Consider the following 22126-nt stretch of genomic DNA (forward strand, 5'->3'; position numbering starts at 1 on the left):
CCATCCTCCATCCATCCATCCTTCCTCCATCCATCCTCCATCCATCCTTCCATCCATCCTCCATCCTTCCATCCTTCCTCCATCCATCCATCCATCCTTCCTCCATCCTTCCTCCATCCATCCTCCATCCATCCATCCTTCCTCCATCCATCCTCCATCCATCCTTCCATCCATCCTCCATCCATCCTCCATCCATCCATCCTTCCTCCATCCATCCTCCATCCATCCTTCCATCCTTCCTCCATCCATCCATCCATCCTTCCTCCATCCTTCCTCCATTCATCCATCCTTCCTCCATCCTTCCTCCATCCTTCCTCCATCCATCCTCCATCCATCCTCCATCCTTCCATCCTTCCTCCATCCATTCATCCATCCTTCCTCCATCCATCCATCCTCCATCCTTCCATCCATCCTCCATCCACCCATCCTTCCTCCATCCATTCATCCATCCTTCCTCCATCCATCCATCCATCCTTCCATCCATCCTCCATCCTTCCATCCATCCTCCATCCTTCCATCCATCCTCCATCCTTCCATCCTTCCTCCATCCATCCTTCCTCCATCCATCCATCCTCCATCCATCCATCCATCCTCCATCCACCCATCCTTCCTCCATCCATTCATCCATCCTTCCTCCATCCATTCATCCATCCTTCCTCCATCCATCCATCCATCCTTCCATCCATCCTCCATCCTTCCATCCTTCCTCCATCCATTCATTCATCCATCCTTCCATCCACCCATCGACCCACCCAGCCATCCATCGATCAATCACTCCACCCATCTTTCCTTCCATCCATCCATCCATCTTCCAATCCTTCCTCCATCCATCCTCCATCCATTCCTCCATCCATCCTTCCTCCATCCATTCCTCCATCCTTCCTTCCTCCATCCATCCTCCATCCATCCTCCATCCTTCCTCCATCCATCCTCCATCCATCCTCCATCCATCCTCCATCCATCCATCCTCCATCCATTCCTCCATCCATCCTTCCTCCATCCATTCCTCCATCCTTCCTTCCTCCATCCATCCTCCATCCTTCCTCCATCCATCCTCCATCCTTCCTCCACCCATCCTCCATCCATCCTCCATCCATCCATCCTCCATCCATTCCTCCATCCATCCTTCCTCCATCCATTCCTCCATCCATCCTTCCTCCATCCATTCCTCCATCCATCCTTCCTCCATCCTTCCTCCATCCATCCTCCATCCTTCCTCCATCCTTCCTCCATCCTTCCTCCATCCATCCTCCATCCATCCTCCATCCATCCTCCATCCATCCTCCATCCATCCTCCATCCATCCTCCATCCATCCTCCATCCATTCCTCCATCCATCCTTCCTCCATCCATCCTCCATCCATCCTCCATCCTTCCTCCATCCTTCCTTCCTCCATCCATCCTCCATCCTTCCTCCATCCTTCCTTCCTCCATCCATCCTCCATCCTTCCTCCATCCTTCCTTCCTCCATCCATCCTCCATCCTTCCTCCATCCATCCTTCCTTCCTCCATCCATCCTCCATCCATCCTCCATCCATCCTCCATCCTTCCTCCATCCATCCTCCATCCTTCCTCCATCCTTCCTCCATCCTTCCTCCATCCATCCTCCATCCTTCCTCCATCCATCCTCCATCCTTCCTCCATCCTTCCTCCATCCTTCCTCCATCCATCCTCCATCCTTCCTCCATCCTTCCTCCATCCATCCTCCATCCATCCTCCATCCTTCCTCCATCCTTCCTCCATCCATCCTCCATCCATCCTCCATCCTTCCTCCATCCATCCTCCATCCTTCCTCCATCCATCCTCCATCCTTCCTCCATCCATCCTCCATCCATCCTCCATCCATCCTCCATCCATCCTCCATCCTTCCTCCATCCTTCCTCCATCCATCCTCCATCCATCCTCCATCCTTCCTCCATCCATCCTCCATCCTTCCTCCATCCATCCTCCATCCATCCTCCATCCTTCCTCCATCCTTCCTCCATCCTTCCTCCATCCATCCTCCATCCATCCTCCATCCATCCTCCATCCTTCCTCCATCCTTCCTCCATCCTTCCTCCATCCTTCCTCCATCCTTCCTCCATCCTTCCTCCATCCTTCCTCCATCCATCCTCCATCCATCCTCCATCCATCCTCCATCCTTCCTCCATCCTTCCTCCATCCTTCCTCCATCCTTCCTCCATCCTTCCTCCATCCTTCCTCCATCCATCCTCCATCCTTCCTCCATCCATCCTCCATCCTTCCTCCATCCTTCCTCCATCCATCCTCCATCCTTCCTCCATCTATCCATTCATCCTTCCTCCATCCATCCTCCATCCTTCCTCCATCCATCCTCCATCCTTCCTCCATCCATCCTCCATCCTTCCTCCATCCATCCTCCATCCATCCTCCATCCATCCTCCATCCATCCATCCATCCATCCTCCATCCATCCTCCATCCTTCCTCCATCCTTCCTCCATCCTTCCTCCATCCATCCTCCATCCATCCTCCATCCATCCTCCATCCTTCCTCCATCCTTCCTCCATCCTTCCTCCATCCTTCCTCCATCCTTCCTCCATCCTTCCTCCATCCATCCTCCATCCATCCTCCATCCTTCCTCCATCCTTCCTCCATCCATCCTCCATCCATCCTCCATCCTTCCTCCATCCATCCTCCATCCTTCCTCCATCCATCCTCCATCCTTCCTCCATCCATCCATCCATCCTTCCTCCATCCATCCTCCATCCATCCTCCATCCTTCCTCCATCCATCCTCCATCCTTCCTCCATCCATCCTCCATCCTTCCTCCATCCATCCTCCATCCTTCCTCCATCCATCCTCCATCCATCCTCCATCCTTCCTCCATCCTTCCTCCATCCATCCTCCATCCATCCTCCATCCTTCCTCCATCCATCCTCCATCCTTCCTCCATCCATCCTCCATCCTTCCTCCATCCATCCTCCATCCATCCTCCATCCATCCTCCATCCATCCTCCATCCATCCTCCATCCATCCATCCATCCATCCTCCATCCATCCTCCATCCTTCCTCCATCCTTCCTCCATCCATCCTCCATCCATCCTCCATCCATCCTCCATCCATCCATCCATCCATCCTCCATCCATCCTCCATCCTTCCTCCATCCTTCCTCCATCCTTCCTCCATCCATCCTCCATCCATCCTCCATCCATCCTCCATCCTTCCTCCATCCTTCCTCCATCCTTCCTCCATCCTTCCTCCATCCTTCCTCCATCCATCCTCCATCCTTCCTCCATCTATCCATTCATCCTTCCTCCATCCATCCATCCATCCTTCCATCCATTCATTCATCCATCCATCCATCCGTCCTTCCTCCATCCATTCATCCATCCTTCCATCCATTCATTCATCCTTCCATCCATCCATCCTTCCATCCATCCTTCCTCCATCCTTCCATCCTCCATCCTTCCATCCATCCTCCATCCTTCCATCCATCCATCCATCCTCCATCCACCCATCCTTCCTCCATCCATTCATCCATCCTTCCATCCATCCTGCATCCATCCATCCATCCATCCACCCATCCATCCATTCATTCATCCATCCATCCATCCATCCTCCATCCTTTCATCCATTCATCCATCCTTCCATCCATCCTGCATCCACCCATCCATCCATCCACCCATCGACCCACCCAGCCATCCATCGATCAATCACTCCACCCATCTTTCCTTCCATCCATCCATCCATCTTCCAATCCTTCCTCCATCTATCCATCCTTCCATTCCCCCATCCATCCTCCATCCTTCCTCCATCCATCCTCCATCCTTCCTCCATCCTTCCTCCATCCTTCTATCCATCCTTCCTTCCATCCTTCCTTCCATTCCTCCATCCTTCCTCCATCCTTCCTTCCATCCTTCCTCCATCCTTCCTCCATCCTTCCTTCCATTCCTCCATCCTTCCTCCATCCTTCCTCCATCCTTCCTCCATCCTTCCTCCATCCTTCCTCCATCCATCCTCCATCCTTCCTCCATCCATCCTTCCATCCATCCTCCATCCATCCTTCATCCTTCCTCCATCCTTCCTCCATCCTTCCTCCATCCTTCCTCCATCCATCCTCCATCCATCCATCCATCCTCCATCCTTCCTCCATCCTTCCTTCCATCCCTCCATCCTTCCTTCCTCCACCCCTCCTTCCATTAATCATTCTTTTGCTTGTGACCACTAAAACTGTCGCTCATCAATGTTCGATGAACAATACACGTGCGATCATTTCTTTTCAACAGTTTAAAGGTGATGAGACCTTTTATGATGTCCAAAGAACCGCTTAACGTTAAGGCAAAGAATTTAAAACCTGACAGTGAATATGGTAACAATACTTGCAATAATATTTAGAAAAAATAAAAATGATAACTACATATTAATATCAATCCGATTGCATTTTTCATATTGCTGGTTTTAAACCGATGATGTAACAATCTTTTCTTTGTCTTTTAGTTTATATGATAGTTATGTGGAAAGTCGCCTCTGCAGGTATAACAATCCTTCATATTTCCAAACTGATTAAGAGCCGAGTACAATTAATACATTGCAATTGAACGCGAGTTCTAAATATCTATCGTTTTAATTTCATTCCAGTAACAACAATAATAAGAACAATGAGAAGAACACTAGGGATAATTTTAACTTTTAGCTATAGTGCAAAACCGACGATATTGGCTCAACCGTCCCTTATACATCGTTCCCGATTCCCATTTCTTTTGATTTCGGTGGACGTAAAAAGTGGGAAAGGTTTATAACCGCCGGCCGATCCGATATGATGCGTTTTACGTAATGCTCAACAATTCAAATGAGCGGAAAGTGTGATTAGGAAGCAGGATGTTCCGTTTCATAATCTATGCTGTGAATACTTCAGTGAATGAAAAGTGACGATTTATGTTGACTGCGAACTATAGTCCTCGCTTCCATCTCCCCATAACAACCAATTAAATTGCTCCCCGTTATAGTGAGGAGCGGAGGATGGGGAAATCAATCCCCTAGACTCTGCTTTATTTCTACAGTTTAAAAAACGTTAATATAGAAAAATAAATATGGAAAGATAATAGACAAAAACTTCCCGGTAAAGAAATGTTTCAACGGATTACAAAAGTTGATTCTTTTCAGTCTTCCCTCCTTTAGATGAGATCGCGTTGCGATTGGTGAACGGGAGAGACGCTTGTTCCGGAAGAGTGGAGATGTACTATAATAACACTTGGGGAGCTGTGTGTGATGATGATTGGGACATGCTTGATGCGAACGTCGCCTGTCGGCAACTGGGCTGCGGACCCGCCCAATCAGCTCCTGCTAAAGCTCATTTTGGAAACGCGTCTGGGTCTTTTTGGCTGGATGATGTTCAGTGCAAAGGGACCGAGTCGACTTTGGTGCAGTGTAGAGCAAAGTCGTTGGGAGAACACAACTGTAACCCTGGCGAGGAGGCTTCTGTTATTTGCTCAGGTAGAGATAGATTCCTTTTAACAGGTTTATGAAGGCATGGCAATTGATTTGGAATAACAAATTACAGATAAGAATACTAATGTGCCATCATATATTGGCACTGGAGTTCCATTTAGAACTTAAAAAGTAGGAGGAGGAGTAGGCCATTCGGCCCCTCGAGTCTGCTACGCCATTCAATCAGATCATGGATGATCTTCGACCTCAATTGTACTTTCCAGCCCGATCCCCATATACCTTAGATTCCAAAAATCTATCGGTTTCAGCTTTGAGTATAATATAAGAACATAAGAAGTAAGAGCACATACTTTTCCCGCATACGACCCTTGGTGATGGATTCATTTAAAGTTGTACGGGGTTGAAATTAGTATCTGGAGGTAGAGCAAAACGGGCGGTATCGCTATCGCCGTCCTTCATACGCCTCGAAATATATTCAATTTCATTGCAGTCAATGGGGCTGAAAATCGGAATGGGCGTATAACGGGCGGCCCAGCCGAAAGCGCCCGCTTTGAGCTATAGCCCAAGGCCAATTTCCACCCTGTAACCTCCACAAGACAGTTGATATTTACATCTCAAAGCCCCTGACACTCAAATGGCAACCTAGGTAAGCAATGTGAATCGCTCCTCCATCGCTCCAGTGGCAGTGTAGCGCTTGCAGTAGTGAAAGGAACAACGGATATAACTTTAACCTTGGGCGATGGTTTGAAATGGGGGGCATCGGATAGACTCCCCGTTAAACACCTCGACGGTCTCCCCTGCCATTGATTTTAATGGAGTGAAAAATCAGGCGGAATGTATAGCAGGCGCCAAATGGACCTTTTTACGCAGCGAGTGGTTGGGATCTGGAATGCACTGCCCGAGGGGGTGGGGGAGGCAGATTCAATCATGGCATTGAAAAGGGAACTGGATAAGCATTTGAAGAGAAAAAGATTTCCAGGGCTACGGGGAAAGAGCGGGAGAGTGGAACTAACTGGATTGATCCTATGAAGAGCTGGCATGGGCTTGATGGGCCGAATGGCCTCTTTCTGCGCTGTAACCATTCTATGATCCCATGAATCATTCCAAACGAAATTTCTGCAGTTTCTATAAAAGGCAGCCGATCGGAGGCATCATTTCACCACATGTGGTGTGCTTACCCCATACAATCAACGAACCGCCCAGGATTTATGAATGGGAACAGGGTTAAACATGGACATAAATCAGAGACAAAAATCATCTCCTTAACAACCATTTCTACACAAAGAGAGATGAGAATGTAGCCCAAGTGGTTAGCCATTCATAAGCGATGGCAGCCTTCAAGAGCATCCTGGTTATTAAGAAAAAAGATTGAACTGAGGTGAGAGACCTTGCAAGGGAAATGCGGCTTCATTGGAGGAGAAAGCTGCAAATTGGATTGGCTAAAATCATTGGCTTAGGGGAAAAAGAATTCAGCGCGAGAAAGAAGGTCACAAGGCCTATCTCTTTATTAAATGCAATCATTTTAAGCGTGTAATTATCCCGCCTGTTTTAAGGTATGTCTAGTGTTTTCCAGTACACAAAATATAAAGGCGTGTCTCGTCCTAAAGAGGAACAAACGATTTGCACTGGTCGTGAGTTGGTAAATGTAGGGGCTAAATTGTAAGATCATCAAGGTGAGAATGTTGACTGAGGTCAAGAGCTTTTTTTCAACACAGATTATTATCAGTGCAAAGAATGCCCCTTCTGAAGCAGTGCGCGGAGTCCATAACAGATATTTCGAGGGAAATGAGCGAATATTCGTACAAGACAAAAAAAAAATGAAAGGGGGATAACCCGGGGGAATGTGACCGAGGTCAAAATTCCGCCGGTCCCCGACTATCGAACGCTGGTAGCACATGTCACAGACTTTAGCCCGCGATTTTCCATCCGTTACCTTGAATGGTTGCAAGAGACGTATGGGTCGGAGATTCGGGGGCAATTTTAACTGGCGCCGACGGTGTCAATGGAAAGCAAGAACAGGCGGTGCGTATAATGGGCGTCCGATCTGTTATCACCCGTTTGACCCTTTCAGGGAAAGTGTGAGAAGGAAGGGAGATGTCCCCTCGTTGCTATGTCTACTCATCCCTTGAAATGACTGAATTCCCGAGTAGTTAATGAATCTTTCGAATTGCTGTAAATAGTTTTGTAAATAAAAAATGAGGTCCATTTATTCTGGTGATTGCGAAATATAGTCTTTGCATTCACCTTCCCTAAACAGCCAATGAAATTGTTCCCCGGTTATAGGCGTGTCAGTGAGAAGTGGCGGAAGTGGTAATCGATACCCGAGACACAACTGTATTTCTACAGATTAAATAAAAGATTGATATAGGGAATGGAAACATGGAAAGACAGGAGACGAAAACGCTCACTACTTGATTTTGCTTCCTGATAAAGGAATATTTCAACGTTGACTCTTTTCAATCTTCCCTCCTTTAGATGAGATCGCGTTGCGATTGAGAAACGGGAGAGACGCTTGTTCCGGAAGAGTGGAGATGTACTATAATAACACTTGGGGAGCTGTGTGTGATGATGATTGGGACATGCTTGATGCGAAAGTGGCCTGTCGGCAACTGGGCTGCGGAGCCGCCCAATCAGCCCCTGCTAAAGCTCATTTTGGAACCGCGTCTGGGTCTTTTTGGCTGGATGATGTTCAGTGCGAAGGGACCGAGTCGACTCTGTGGCAGTGCCGAGCAAAGTCGTTGGGAGAACACAACTGTAACCCTGGCGAGGAGGCATCTGTTATTTGTTCAGGTGCAGATAGATTGCTTTTACCTGTTTTATGCAGGCATGATAATTGATTTCGAATAAGTAATGGCAGGTATGGAAACTAATGCATGATCACGGTTAGGGACTGCTTTGGGTTGCAATGAGACACGAATATAAATTTGGAGAAAGGGAAAGATGTTCGATTATGGAAGACCTTTTCATCCCGACTCTATGGCTGGGATTTTCCCTTCCGTAGACTAGGCACACCTCAATTATCCTGTCCATCAAATTGAGTGGGAAGGAACCCGTGGGGGTTGAAGGTGAAAAGCCCTGTCTATAACACAAAAGGAAACGACTCGCCCATTGGTGCCGGTGCAGCTGCTAATTGTAAACTGCCGACCTCTGGAGTAAAATTGAACATGGGTCGGGTCGCAGAACAGGCGGTATCGCATTGGTCGCCCGCTGGATATTCGGTTCCAGTGACTTCATATCATGATAGTATCACAGTGGGTACATCACAGGAGGAAGCCTTTCGGCCCATCGTGCCGGTGACGGCTGTTTGAAAGATCTAACCAATTAGTCCCATTGCCCTGCTCTTCCCCCATTAGCCCTGTAATTTTTCCCGCTTGAAATATTTACCAAACCCCCTTGAATATAACAGTGGGAAATTCCGATTCTGCCTTCCGATTTTGCGTTCCCTTCCGAGTCTAATTTCACCCCGTCTACTCTAATCTATGTTCGGCGTCTTTTGCAGCATTGTCTGAGATTCCTCTCTTTCAAACGTGTCTACAATTGTATTCCCAGTAATTTAAATGCATTCATTTCTTTTAACTCCCTCAGGACAACTTGAAGTCAGACTAGTGAATGGAGAAAGGCCATGTTCAGGACGAGTGGAGATCTATTACAATCGCGGGTGGGGAACCGTGTGTGACGATGATTGGGATTTATTCGACGCTGAGGTTGTCTGTGCACAGCTGCATTGCGGGTTTGCTGAATCCGCACCTGGAAAGGCCCAGTTTGGGAAAGGGAACTCCTCTATTTGGCTGGATTCTGTTCAATGCAACGGGTCGGAGAGCAACCTTTGGCAGTGTGAGTCAAAGGCCCTGGGTCTGCACAACTGCAATCACCAGGAGGACGCGTCGGTCGTTTGCTCAGGTACAGAATACGTCGTTTTTTGATTCAAGGAGAAAAACTTAACGAAAACAAAGAAAGATAGAAAGAAAGAAAGGAAGATGGAAAGGAAGACGGAAAGAGAGAAAGAAATGAAGATGGAAAGGAAGAAGAAAGGTCGGAGGGAAAGTAAGAAGAAAGATGGAAGGTAGGACAGGACAAAGAAAGGTACAGAGAAAGAAAGTTAGAACGAAAGAATGGTAGAAAGAAAGCAGGAAACAAATAAAGGAAGAAAGAATGAATGAAAGAAAGAAGGAAGGAAGGAAAGAAAGAGAATGAGAGAAGGAAAGAAAGAAATAAAGAAAGGAGGAACGAAAGGAAGAAAGGGAGAAGGAATGAAAGAAGGAAAGAGAGAAATTAAGAAAGAAATGAAGAATAAAGAAGGAAAGTAAAAAGGATAGAAAGAAGTAAATAAAGAAGGATAGAAAGAAAGCAAGAAGGGAAGGAAAGAAGAAAGAAAGAAGGAAAGAAAGGGGGAAGGAAGGAAATAAGGAAGTAAATAAAGAAAGAAAGAAGGTAAGAATGAATGAAAGAAAGAAAGCAAGAAGGAAAGAAAGAAAGAAAGAACGAAAGAAAGAAAGAAAGAAAGAAGGAAAGAAAGGCATGAAGGGAAGAGAGGAAGAAAGAAAGAAGGAAAGAAGGAAAGAAAGAAAGGCAGAAGAAAGGATATAAGGAAGGGAATAAAGAAAGAAGGAAGTAAAGAAAGAAAGAATGAGAGAAAGAAGGAAATAACGGAAGAAAGAAGGAAAGAAAGAAAGGGTGAATGAAGGAAAGGAAGAATAAAGGTCGGAAGGAGGGCGGGAGGAAGGACAGGACAAAGAAAGGTATAAAGAAAGAAAGTTAGAACGAAAGAATGGTGGAAAGAAAGAAGGAAAAAAGAAATAGAGGAAGAAAGAAAGAAAAAAAACAAGAAAAAAAGAGAAAGAAACCCTGCTAGAAAAAAGCAAGGAAGAAAGAAGGAAAGAAATAAAGAAAGAAGGAAAGAAAGTAAATAAGAAATAAAGAAAAAGAAAAGCAGTATGGATAGAAGATAACCCGTCTAAAATACAATTTCCAATAATTTCCGGCACAATAATTGATTTTTTTTTCAAATTTCTTTTAATGTCGGCAAAATTATGGACTACTTCACAGGGCAAAAAATGACAAATGATTTCAATGAATCTGAAATTCATCTGCTTTTTGTGAAGTTGGATCAGGGAGATAATTTGTTGATCATACCGGAAAAACTCCCTTCTCTACCTGGAGTGTTAAAACGAGACATTTAGCTTCCATCAGAACAGGGGAGAAGCGAATTGACCAACTCCAGCAATCCTGGAGTACTGCGCTTGGGTGCTGGATTATGCAGCTAAATTATGTTGCGTTGGTCACATCATAAACTATTAGAGATAACAGTGCTTCCATGGCAGCCCAAGTGACGAATATTCGTATAGGGGTAAGAGTTCCCGCTTGCTGCCTACTGACGCATTCCCTAATTGCACATCAGTAAATTGCTGTACAATTTACATACACAACCTCCTCAGTAAAATTAAGCATTGACGATGAATTGCAGGGAATCTAATAGAATCTAATAACGATATGGTGCACCTTTCGGGATAGCGAGGGAGCGGTTTGGGTGAGCTGCTCCTGTTCGATGGTGAAGAAGGGTGGGACAGCAAAATCAGCACTGTGTTTGTCCATTTTCAATTGAAATCCAGGGTGTGAATAGAACATATAAAATTCTGACAGGGCTAGACAGACTGGATGCAGGGAGGATGTTTCACCTGGCTGAGGGGTCCAGAACGAGGGGTTCACAGTCTCAGGATATGGGGTAGGACATTTAGGACTGAGATGAGGAGAAATGTCTTCACTCAGAGGGTGGTGAACCTGTAGAATTCTCTACCACAGAAGGCTGTGGAGGCCAAGTCACTGAATATATTTAAGAAGGAGCTGGATAGATTTCTAGACACAAAAGGCATCAAGGGGTGCGGGGAGAGAGCGGGAATATGTTATTGAGATATATGATCAGCCATGATCATATTGAATGGCGGACCAGGCTGGAAGGGCCGAATGGCCTACTCCTGCTCCTATTTTCTATGTTTCGATGTGATCTTTTGACATTCACGATGCGTGTTCAATTGGACATGAACAGAAGAGTATAGAACAGGAATTTGGCGTTACAAGTGATCCAAAATCAATTTGAATGCATTGGTACCTCCATATAATGAAATTTAGGATCCGCTCAATTATAGTTCCTGGTTCGTAGTTAACGTGAGTTTTGAACGTTTGATTACAGATCGACCATTAAAGCCCATTCTCTCACTGGAAACGGAATCTAGTATCTTTCTAAAAGGAGACACGGTGAGGATGACATGCAGGGCTTTGAGTTTGTACGCCGGGAGCACCTTTTATTTGACGAAAGTTGGTGAAGTTTATCCCATTGCATCCCGAACTGCCCCAGAAGGAACTTACAGCATCACCTTCACCATCAAGGATGCAGACGTTAGCAAGGATGGTGACTACACGTGTCACTATCAAACAGGGAAATCAGGAAGACTTGCGAACTCAACCAGCAGCGATTCAGTGTATGCAAACGTAAGAGGTAAGCAAGAATAATCCAATGGTAACTCTGGTCCATGAGAGAATGGTAATCGCATTCTCTCTCTCTCTCTTTCTCTCTCTCTCAGCTGTTGTTCATTTGGAAGCAATCTCGCCTCTGAGGTTATCTCAAGTGTAATGGGTTCAAATCCAAAACTGAGATGCTTGAGCACAAAATCTAGACCAACACTCCCAGTGCAGTGCTGAGGGAGCGCTGCAACTTTCGGAAGTTGGTGTCTTTCCAAAGAGGCATTAAACCAAGTTGCAGTTGATGTGAAAGATTTATCTCAGTTTGATGTAAATTTCAAAGAAAAGCAGCCAGAGTTCTTCCAGGGGTCCTGGCCAAAATTTATTCCTCAACCATTAATCAGGAAAATAAATTATCACATTGCTGTGCGCAAAATGGCTGTCGAATTTCCTACATTGCAACAGTGACTTTACTTCAAAAAGGACTTAATTGGCTGGAAACAGATTTAGGGTGTCCTGAGGTCCAGAAATGAGTTTTTTTTTAAACGCACATTTTTTGTAAGTTCTATCTTTCTTTCATTCTTTCTTTCTTTCTCTATCTCTCTGAAACGCTTTTAGCTCTTTCTCAGTGAGCAGAGTTGCAGGGATTAACATTGCCGATTTCATGCAATTTTGACCCGTTGGCCGAGCCTGATATCTCAAGTTAGTTGATGGGTATTTCGAATCGCTGCAAATACTCTTGGAAATAGAAAGTGAGATCCGTTTATCATGTTGACTGTGAGCACAGCATAGTGGTTATGTTAGTGACGGAGTAATCCAATAGGCCTGGACTATTATTCTAGCGTCATGAGTTCAAATCCCGCTATGGGAACAGGGGAATTTAAATTAAATTAATTAAATCAAATCTGGAATTATAAAAAAACTGTTATCAATAATGGTGGCCATGCAACTACCAGATTGTTGTTAAAACCCATCTGGTTCACAAATGTCCTTAAGCAAAGAAAACCTACGGTCCATACATGGTCTATATGTGACTCCAGACCCACAGCAATGTGGTTGATTCCTAATCGCCCTCTGAAATGGCCGAGCAAGCCACTCAGTTGTTCAAGAAGGTGGCTCGCCACCACCTTCTCAAGGGCAATTAGGGATGGACAATCAACGCTGGCCTTGCCAGCGACGCCCACATCCCACGAACGAATAAAAAAAATCGTCACTATTTCCTCCTCTATCACAAATGAGCACGGTTGTTCCGGGATGAATTGGGCATCAAAGTTAGGCACATAGAAAATAGTAGCAGGAGTAAACCAATAGACCCTTCGAGCCTGCTCCGCCATTCAATATGATCCTGGCTGATCCTCTATCTCAATATCATATTCCAGCTCTCTCCCCATACCCCTTGATGCCTTTTGTTTCTAGAAATCTATCCAGCTCCTTCTTGAATATATTCAGTGACTTGGCCTCCTCTTCTATGGTAGATAATTCCACAGTTCACCACCCTCTGAGTGAAGAAATGTCTCCTTATCTCAGTCTTAAATGTCCCACCCCCGTATCCTGAGACTGTGACCCCTCGTTCTGGACCCTCCCAGCCAGGGGAAACATCCTCCCTGCATCCAGTCTGTCTAGCCCTGTTAGAATTTTATACGTTTCAATGAGATCCCCTCTCATTCTTCTAAACTCGAGTGAATACAGGCCGAGTCGACCAAATCTCTCCTCATACGACAGTCCCTGCCATCCCAGGAATCAGCCTGATGAACCTTCGCTGCACTCCCTCTATGGCAAGTATATCCTTTCTTAGGTAAGGACGTTTACCGGAATTATCTGGCGATCCGTCCACAGTACTTGAGAAGCAGCGGGAGACATTGGCTTCAAATTTCCTCGATTCAATTATGCCGACTTTCACGCCCAGCTTGCTGACGGGATGGTGCACCGAAATTTAAATGCAGGGTTCATTTGCCTATGCCAGAATATACAAATCGGTGCAAATGGAACGCCAGCAGTAAGATCACAGTGGGTGAGCTGATATCATCTGCGGTTTCAGCTCAGTGCCAGAGCTTCTTGCCTGTGCTGCTACTGTTGCTCCCATTATTATGCAGAACAGTGAAATGTCTATTAAGGTTGCGCCAGCCCCTTCTGGACATATGGAGGTCGGGGATCCGGAAGTAATTAATGTGCACCGCGACTGACAGCTTAAGTATATTGCAATTCTCAATTAGAAAAAAATCGTTTTAGAATTAATTGCGCAGAAAATCTCTGTGCTGCTCTTAAATTTTAGGCAAAATTCTACGCCACCGTTCCTGATGTGAATACAGGAAAATGGCGTGAGGTAGTCTTTTGAATGGGGACAGTCTTGTGTAAACATGAGGCAGAGGGGTTTGACGGTGAACGTTGCAATTTAATTGTATCACAAAAACAGCTCTACGCCGTCCTTGCACCGAGGTACGCCGCAAAATTCCACCCATTGTAAACAGGCTAATTGGTAATGAACAAGTCAAGTGAAAAATAATTGGAGATGCTTCAAAGGAGTGGAGCATCCCTCAAATCCAAGGATGGTAATTTAGGCTCTTGGTGATAGTGTTAACTCGGATCGGCTGCTCCATTCTATTGACTTCACTGTGAATAAAATCAGGCTGCCCGATGATATCGCTCGTTTTAAATTATCGCCTGGAGTTAAACTTGACGCCTCATATTTTATACCTGAAGCGGTAAATATGGATCAAGGTTTGGTGCTATGTCGACCCAGTCCTTGAAATTAACCTCCTTGACGACAACAACAATGTGTGTTCACATAGCGCCTTTAACGTCGTCTCACATCCAAAGGCACTATACATGAGTTATTCGGACAGGTGACCGAATTCTCGGTCAAAGAGGGAGGTTTTAAGGAGCATCTTAAAGGAGGAGAGAGAGATGGTGAGAGGCGAACAGGTTTCGGGAGGCGAGTCCAGAACTTAAGACCGAGGCAGTTACTTCCTGTAACAGCCAAATAATCCGTTCCCGATTGGAGGCGAGTCAATCAGCAGTGAGGCAGATAGAAATCGATCCCCTGGTTTCAACTGTCTTTGTGCAGATTTAAAAAAATATTGGTGAATAAGGCATGAGGAAATTATGGAAACATGGGAAACGACATTGCTCACGACTTTATGAAGATTGGAACTGGAGTAGGCCATTCAGCCCCTCGAGCCTGTTGCGCCATTCAAGTAGACCATGGCTGATCTGCATCTTAACGCCTTCATTCCGTAACATTTAATACCCTGGCCTAACAAAAATCAATCAATCCCAGTTTTGAAATTTTCAATTGACCCCCAGCCTCCACAACTTTTTGGGGGAGAAAGTTCCAGATTTCCAATCCCCTTTGTGTGAAGAAGTGTTTTATAGCATCAACACTGAATGGCCTAGCTCTAAATTTGTGGTTATTCACCGTTCTCTGGACTCCCTCGCCAGAGGCAATAGCGTATCTCTATCTACCCTATGAATTAGTTTAATCATAATAGTGTTTCAATAGACACTTCAACTTTTTTTTAACACTTTCTCCTTTAGATGAGATCGCAATGCGTTTGTTAAACGGGACAGACTCTTGTTCCGGAAGAGTGAAGGTGTACTTTAATAACACTTGGGGAGCAGTTTGCGATGATGATTGGGACATGCTCGATGCGACCGTTGTTTGTAGGCAACTGGGCTGCGGACCCGCCGAATCGGATCGTGGTAATGCTCATTTTGGAACCGCGTCTGGGCATTTTTGGCTGGATGATGTTCATTGCAAAGGGACCGAGTCGACTTTATGGACGTGTCCAGCAAATCTGGTGGGACAACACAACTGTGGTCCTGGCGAGGAGGCGTCTGTTATTTGTTCAGGTAGAGCTACAGTTTGTTAAAAAATATGATGACGGTATCACAACTCGTTAGAAATATGAATTACAGATAACCACACTAATGTGTTATGGAATTATCGTATATAATCCCGCTTAGCAGACATATTTTCCTGGATTTTTTTTATATCTTGAAATTGTAAATTCTGCAAGGCAATTGGCAAATGTTAGTTTTAAAACTTCAAAACCCTGGACAATCATTTGGTAGTCTAGTTGAGCAATGTGGAAAGTTGTGATTTTGTTGGTGCGCTTGTAGCATTGGTGATATTAGGACAGGTGACCTGATGTTTGGAAGGGAGAACACATTCTGCACAGCATGTTCTAGCAAGCAACGTTGCATGGGTTTATTGAATGGATACATCCAATTTTTAGCTGGACGGGGCGATTCAGAAGGACCTACTTTATTCGCTAGGCATGTGAGAGATCGCTGTGAATATTCAGTTCTGTCTCCGTTACACATTGAAAAAGTGAAGTGGACAATTATTGTCCTCCAAAAAGTGCCACGATGTCCATCCAGAGGAAGGATGTAGCTAATTGGCAGATGAATTTCAATATAGATCAATGTGAGGTGGCATGTATTGGTAGGAAGAATAAGGCGGCCACGTAGCCCTTGGGAAATAAGAGTATAAACGGGGAAGTGGAGCAGCTAGATTCAGGGGTACAAATACACAAATCACTAAAAGTAGCGACGCAGGTTAACAAGACCATGAAAAAGCAAGCCAAGCACTGGCGTTCAATTCTAGAGGGACAGAATTGGAAAGCAGAGAAGTTACGCTAAAGTTGTACAGAACCTTGGTTCGACCACACTTGGAGCTGATCTGGTCTCCACACTATAAAAAGGATATGGAGGCACTGGAGAAGGTGCAAATAAGATGAACTGGTAGGAGTGGGACTAACTGGATTGCTCTTGCGAAGAGCTAGCACGGGCTGGACGGGCCGAATGGCCTCCTTCTGTGCTGTAACCATTCTGTGATTCTATCATACCAGAAATGAGAGGTTATACCTATCAGGAAAGATTGAACCGGCTGGGACTCTTTTCTCTAGAAAAGGGAAGACTGAGGGTCACGTGATAGAGGTCTTTAAGATTTTTATAAGGGTTTGATAGGGGAGACGTAGGGATATTTCCACTTGCGGGAGAGACCAGAACTAGGGGCCATGAACATAAGATGGAGACTAACCAATCCAATATGGAACTCAGGAGAAACATCTTCATCCAGGGAGTGGTGAGAATGTGGAACTCGCTCCCACAAGGAGTGGTTGAGGCGAATAGAGTTGATGCATTTAAGGGGAAGCTGGATAATGACATGAGGGAGAAAGGAATAGGAAGATATGTTAATAGGGTGAGATCAAAAGGGAGGGAGGAGGCTCACATGGAGTATAAACACCGGCATGGATCCGTTGGACCAAATGGCCTATTTCTGTCCTGTAAATTCCAAGTATTTCTTTGCAATTGAACGCCATACCATCGTGCTGATGACTGGGACTTAACTCGACGCGGAAGTTGTCTGCACGCAGCTACATTGTGGATTTGCTGAATCCTCCCATGGAAATGCCAATTTTGGGGAAGGGAGCTCATCTATTTGGCTGGATTCTATAAAATGAGAAGGCCGGGAGACCGACCTGTGGCATTTGCCAATCAAACGACTGGGGTCAGCACAGCTGCAATCACAAACAGGATGCTTCGGTTGCTTGTTCAGGTACACACTGATGCTGCGTGTTTGACAGCAGAAGGTTAGAAAGAAAGAAAGAAAGTTGCCAAATCTTTCACATCTAATGAATTGTATTTTTTTTTGCTGTAACCCTGCTTTGGGAAGGGTTGAGATTGGAAAACTATCACCTCTGTTTTTACCTTTGACAGTGGAATTCAGAGTGTGATCTTTTAACATTAGTGGTACGTATTGAGTCGAAAATTATAAGGACACCGAACAGAACAGCAATGTAGATGATCCAACATAAGTTTAAAGATATTGATATACAGTATTCCTATAATGAGGTTTACACTCTGCTCATCGCTGTTCCTGATTCACAGAAAATGTTAATTCTGAACTTCTGATTTCAGGTCGACCATTGAAGCCCATTCTCTCACTGGGAAGGAAATCTGGCCCCTTTCTAAAAGGAGACACAGTAACGATGATGTGCTGGGCTTCGCGTCTTTATGCAGGCGGCACCTTTTATTTGAATAAAGTTGGCGAATCTAAGCCCATCTTGTCGCGAACTGCACCAAAAGGAACTCATAACATCACCTTCACCATCGACGATGTAAATGTTAGCTGGAGTGGAGACTACACGTGTCACAGTCAAACAAGGAATTTAGGAAGGCTGATCAACTCAACCAGTAGTGAACCAGTGCATGTACACGTAAGAGGTGAGCGAGATTGTCTATTGAGAGCTAAAATCGTCCCATCGCTCTCTCTCCCTCTCTCTCTATTTAACCATCTCTGAAATGCTTCTAGTTGTATCTCCGACAGAAAGAGAAAGAGATGCAGAGATTGAGCGAGTACAGTTTGCAACTTGATTCATTGTGGATAGGTTCAGCTCACCTGACATCTCGAGTTAGTTAATGACTGTTTGAAATTGCTGTAAATAATCTTGTAAATACAAAGTTAGATCAGTTCGTTCAGGTCATTGTCAGTACTGGTCATTATCTCCAGCTCTATCACGGTTCTGTTGATTTACCTGCAGTCCATGGTCGGATTGGGCATAACAGCAAACATACTTCTGGGATGTATCTGCAGATCCACACACAGCGCTTGGGGAACACATGAAACTTGGATGGGGATGCTAAATGGATAGGGTCGCATGGGCCGACGCTTATACGCCCCACTTGATATTCAGTCCTTTTGATCCGCTATTACCCCGCGCCCAATGGCCCCTGCGCAGGCAGGACGCGAGTTTCGGCCCACCCGGAGGGCTCACCTGCAATCAGCGTTCCTTTCAGGGCCTTGCACGTGGAATCGATGCAATTGGCACTTTCCACCACCAGGTGGAGCTCAATCCCTTAAAGGGAGGATGTTTCTTAGCACTCTCTTAAAGGTAGCTGGTACATGTTATTTGCTGAAAATAACAGTCTACTGTCTGCATGGAGTCTGAACAGAGATCAGATATCACAGATGTAAAACACAGATGCAGGTCCCATCCCTATGTTTACACACTGATGAGTTATGTTAAAACATTGAATAAAGGTTGCGCACTACTAAATCCCACATCCTCCAGAACTCACCAATATGCCAATCTGAGTTGGTACTAGGCCTGCGACAGTGCATGCACCAAGGTTCTCTGCTGATGCACTAGAGGCCTTTGTGCAAGAGGTGGGCAGAAGGAGGGACATCCTATACCCGCTGTGGGGGAGCAAGAGGCCCTCCAGACATATATCCAAAAGGCAGTGGGAGGCAGCGGGGGATGAAGTCAATGCCAGGTGCACAGCATCATGAACATTGATGCAGTGTAGGGAAAAGTTCAATGCCTTGACATGAGTGGTCGAGGTGAGTGAGGTGCGTGCGCCTCCAAGACGCCATTTTGGATGTCAGAGAGGCCGTGGAGCGCCGAAACAACGGGCGCTACACTGCCCAATTTAGCGCCCAATGTGACTGAATATCAGACGAGAAGTATAAAGGGCGATATTGTACCGCCCGTTTTGCCCTACTCTTCAAGCCGAATTTCTACCCCTGGATATTTTACTGACAGATTGAAGACCATCAATTGTCTAGTTCCGGCGCGCCATTAGTTAATCTGGTTCACGTTAATGAAATAATGGTGTCACAGATTTAGGAATGTTTATATTACAGAACACTATTTCATGGAAGCATTGATCCGCCTCTGCCTTGCTGCAGTTTTCCTGGTTCTGATTATATTTCTACTTGCGTGGGGACTGACGGAAAAATATCGGCGTAAAAATAAAACCTCCAGTAGCACAGGTGAGAGTGTACTGCGGATGGTATTGAACGTAAGACTCTGTGCTTTATTTTATTGTCTTTTTAGAATCTTGTAGTGAGATTTGATTAATTAACATGTGCTGCACATTGGGATATATGCGTCTGGTAGTTGTAACAACGATTGTTGTAACATACTAATCGATCCCTTTACTTAAATGCATTAATGTCACCGCTTTGAAATTTAAATATATATATATATATATGAGAATTTCCTGGCTGCTTCTCCCACTCCTCCGCCGAACTTCCACCAAAACTACAGTGGCAGGGCGGGAGAAGACCTGAGGACATTCTCTGGGAGAAAAGCACAGTACTCATTTTTGTCTGGCCGATGATTAATGTCGATTTTTTTTCACTGCAACAGAAAATTGCAAACGGTTCAACGATGCTGGAAATTCCCGGCGGTATAATTCAAGTGCAGCAGACAGCCTGTATCAAGAGAGCAGTTTCTAGTTATAGAAATTGCACACGCAACTGACCCGTATTGAATGATCCAGTTGAATGGCGTGATTCTGAAAGGGGCAGACTGTGGAATTGACCGCTGATCAACAATGGAAATCCATAACCAACAGATCAGTCTGCGTAAAACGTCTTCTGTTTCGTTAATACTTAGCGTTTAATTATTTGTGTTCAATTTGTAGCATATTTACTGTCATATCTTTGTCACAATTCTGTATGAACGTACTTGATTATAAATTCCTAGCTCCACATTTAAAATGAGCTCTATGAAAAAATAGCACAGTGTAATTACACCTCGCCTTCAGTGGGGATCCACTAATCCCTTAGTTTTGCCTCTCTAAGTTCCTCAACTTGTACGTCAGAGACTTTCCGATGCTTCCACCAACTTTGCTGCCCCACTTCCCGAATTCCTGCAAGTTTTGCCATTCAACTGTAAGTAATCAGGTCAAAGTACTCAATAAAAAAACAACGACAGAATGTATTTCTTTGAAAACGGGGGCTGAATCGTTGCATGCGTACCTTAATCCAACTAACCAATACCCATATAATGCGACTTCCCCTGAAGATTACACTCGGTCTTGATTGGAGTATCTGAGCTCCTCTGCAGTACAGGCCGAGGAAATGAGAGACGCAAAACCGTGGTGCTACAGTGTCACGGGTGAAAAGATGGGACTTCAGCATGACAGTTTACATAGAAATGTGCACATTGAAATTTATAATGGGAAAATGTGTGCAGAGACCGAAGTTATATTAAAGTATATCAATGCATATTATTACTAGACCTCTCCAGTGTGAGTCATTGAGATGTCCGCCGTGTCCTTGTCCATTTATATGATGCTTCATCATATTGTGCTTTCTCGTTGACTCATAATCTCCAGTACAATGATTTACCATTAAGTGGCAGGAATGAAAATGGTGAATATAATGAAATAATGCACATTTAGCATGTTATTTTCAGGTCAAACAAATACAAAATGAACCAAACGTACATAGTCAGAATGACAAATCAATAAAACCAATTATAATAACGATTAAATGAGAAAGCGAGTTTATGTAGACAAGCTATTTATTGATGAATGAATTATTACACAAGCAACAGTAAACTTTCACTCAGAGAAAAACAAATCACGCCAGAAATATTTCGGCATCTAATCGCAGACATGAGGAAGCCTTGGGATGACGGATCCCATGGTTTTGGTGGAAATGGCCTGCAGAATGTGGGTGAAATCGGCGGTAGAGCAATACAGGCGATAGACCATAGGCAGATCGATTTACACCTCACCAAGGAAACGAAGCTCGGGCGTTGTGTAAAACGGGCGGCCCTTCCGATGTCGATCGTGTTATCGCGAAAGAGAGAAAATTCTTGGTGGGAGAACAAAAGTAGGAGCAAGGAGCAATCAATATCCTGACACAGCTAACTATGATAGGAAAAGCATTTTATGAGACATTCAGCGGCACTGTAATCCCGGAAGAATATTAACAGGGAATTGGGGCTGAGGTGCCACCTGAATCGTGCCGCTGTGTGTCTCAGTGTAGGAACCAGTGGCTTCTGGAGCTCCATCTAGTTATAGAAATGTGCAGTTGAAGGTATTGAATGTGATGTGGAGATGCCGGTGATGGACTGGGGTGGACAAATGTAAGTAGTCTTACAACACCAGGTTATAGTCCAACTGCTTTATTTGAAATCACAAGCTTTCGGATGTGGCTGATCTCCACTTTCTCGCCCAATCCCCATATCCCTTGATTCAATTAGCGTCCACAAATCCATCAATCTCAGCCTTGAATATACTCAACGACTGAGCATCCACAGCCCTCCAGGGTAGAGAATTCACAACTCGTTGAATGAAGAAATTCCACCTCACCTCAGTCTTGAATGGCCGACCCCTTATCCTGAGACTATGCCCCCTAGTTCTAGACTCTCCAGCCAGGGGGAAACAGCCTCTCAGCATCTACCCTGTCAAGCCCCCTCCAGTATCTACAATGAAATCACCTCTCATTCTTCTAAACTCAAGA

At 45.1% G+C, this 22126-nt stretch overlaps 1 protein-coding gene across 2 annotated transcripts in view; it reads left to right on the forward strand.

Moving 5' to 3' along the window:
- The window catches only part of LOC137308899 (deleted in malignant brain tumors 1 protein-like), a 24673-nt gene extending 3524 nt beyond the window's left edge, over positions 1-21149 (forward strand). Inside the window, exons 2-10 of one of the 2 annotated variants that reach the window (XM_067977335.1) lie at positions 4456-4491; positions 5122-5451; positions 7882-8196; positions 8992-9306; positions 11594-11899; positions 15397-15711; positions 17785-18090; positions 19511-19639; positions 20019-21149. In XM_067977335.1, coding sequence (XP_067833436.1) covers positions 4461-4491; positions 5122-5451; positions 7882-8196; positions 8992-9306; positions 11594-11899; positions 15397-15711; positions 17785-18090; positions 19511-19639; positions 20019-20107 — 2136 coding nt within the window. In that variant the 5' untranslated portion in view covers positions 4456-4460 and the 3' untranslated portion in view covers positions 20108-21149. The remainder of the gene's footprint in view (positions 1-4455; positions 4492-5121; positions 5452-7881; positions 8197-8991; positions 9307-11593; positions 11900-15396; positions 15712-17784; positions 18091-19510; positions 19640-20018) is intronic. The other variant, XM_067977336.1, reaches the window with a different exon arrangement.
- Positions 21150-22126: the final 977 nt, after the last annotated feature.

The sequence above is a fragment of the Heptranchias perlo genome, unplaced genomic scaffold (assembly GCF_035084215.1).
Source record: "Heptranchias perlo isolate sHepPer1 unplaced genomic scaffold, sHepPer1.hap1 HAP1_SCAFFOLD_143, whole genome shotgun sequence".
NCBI classification, from domain to species: domain Eukaryota; kingdom Metazoa; phylum Chordata; class Chondrichthyes; order Hexanchiformes; family Hexanchidae; genus Heptranchias; species Heptranchias perlo.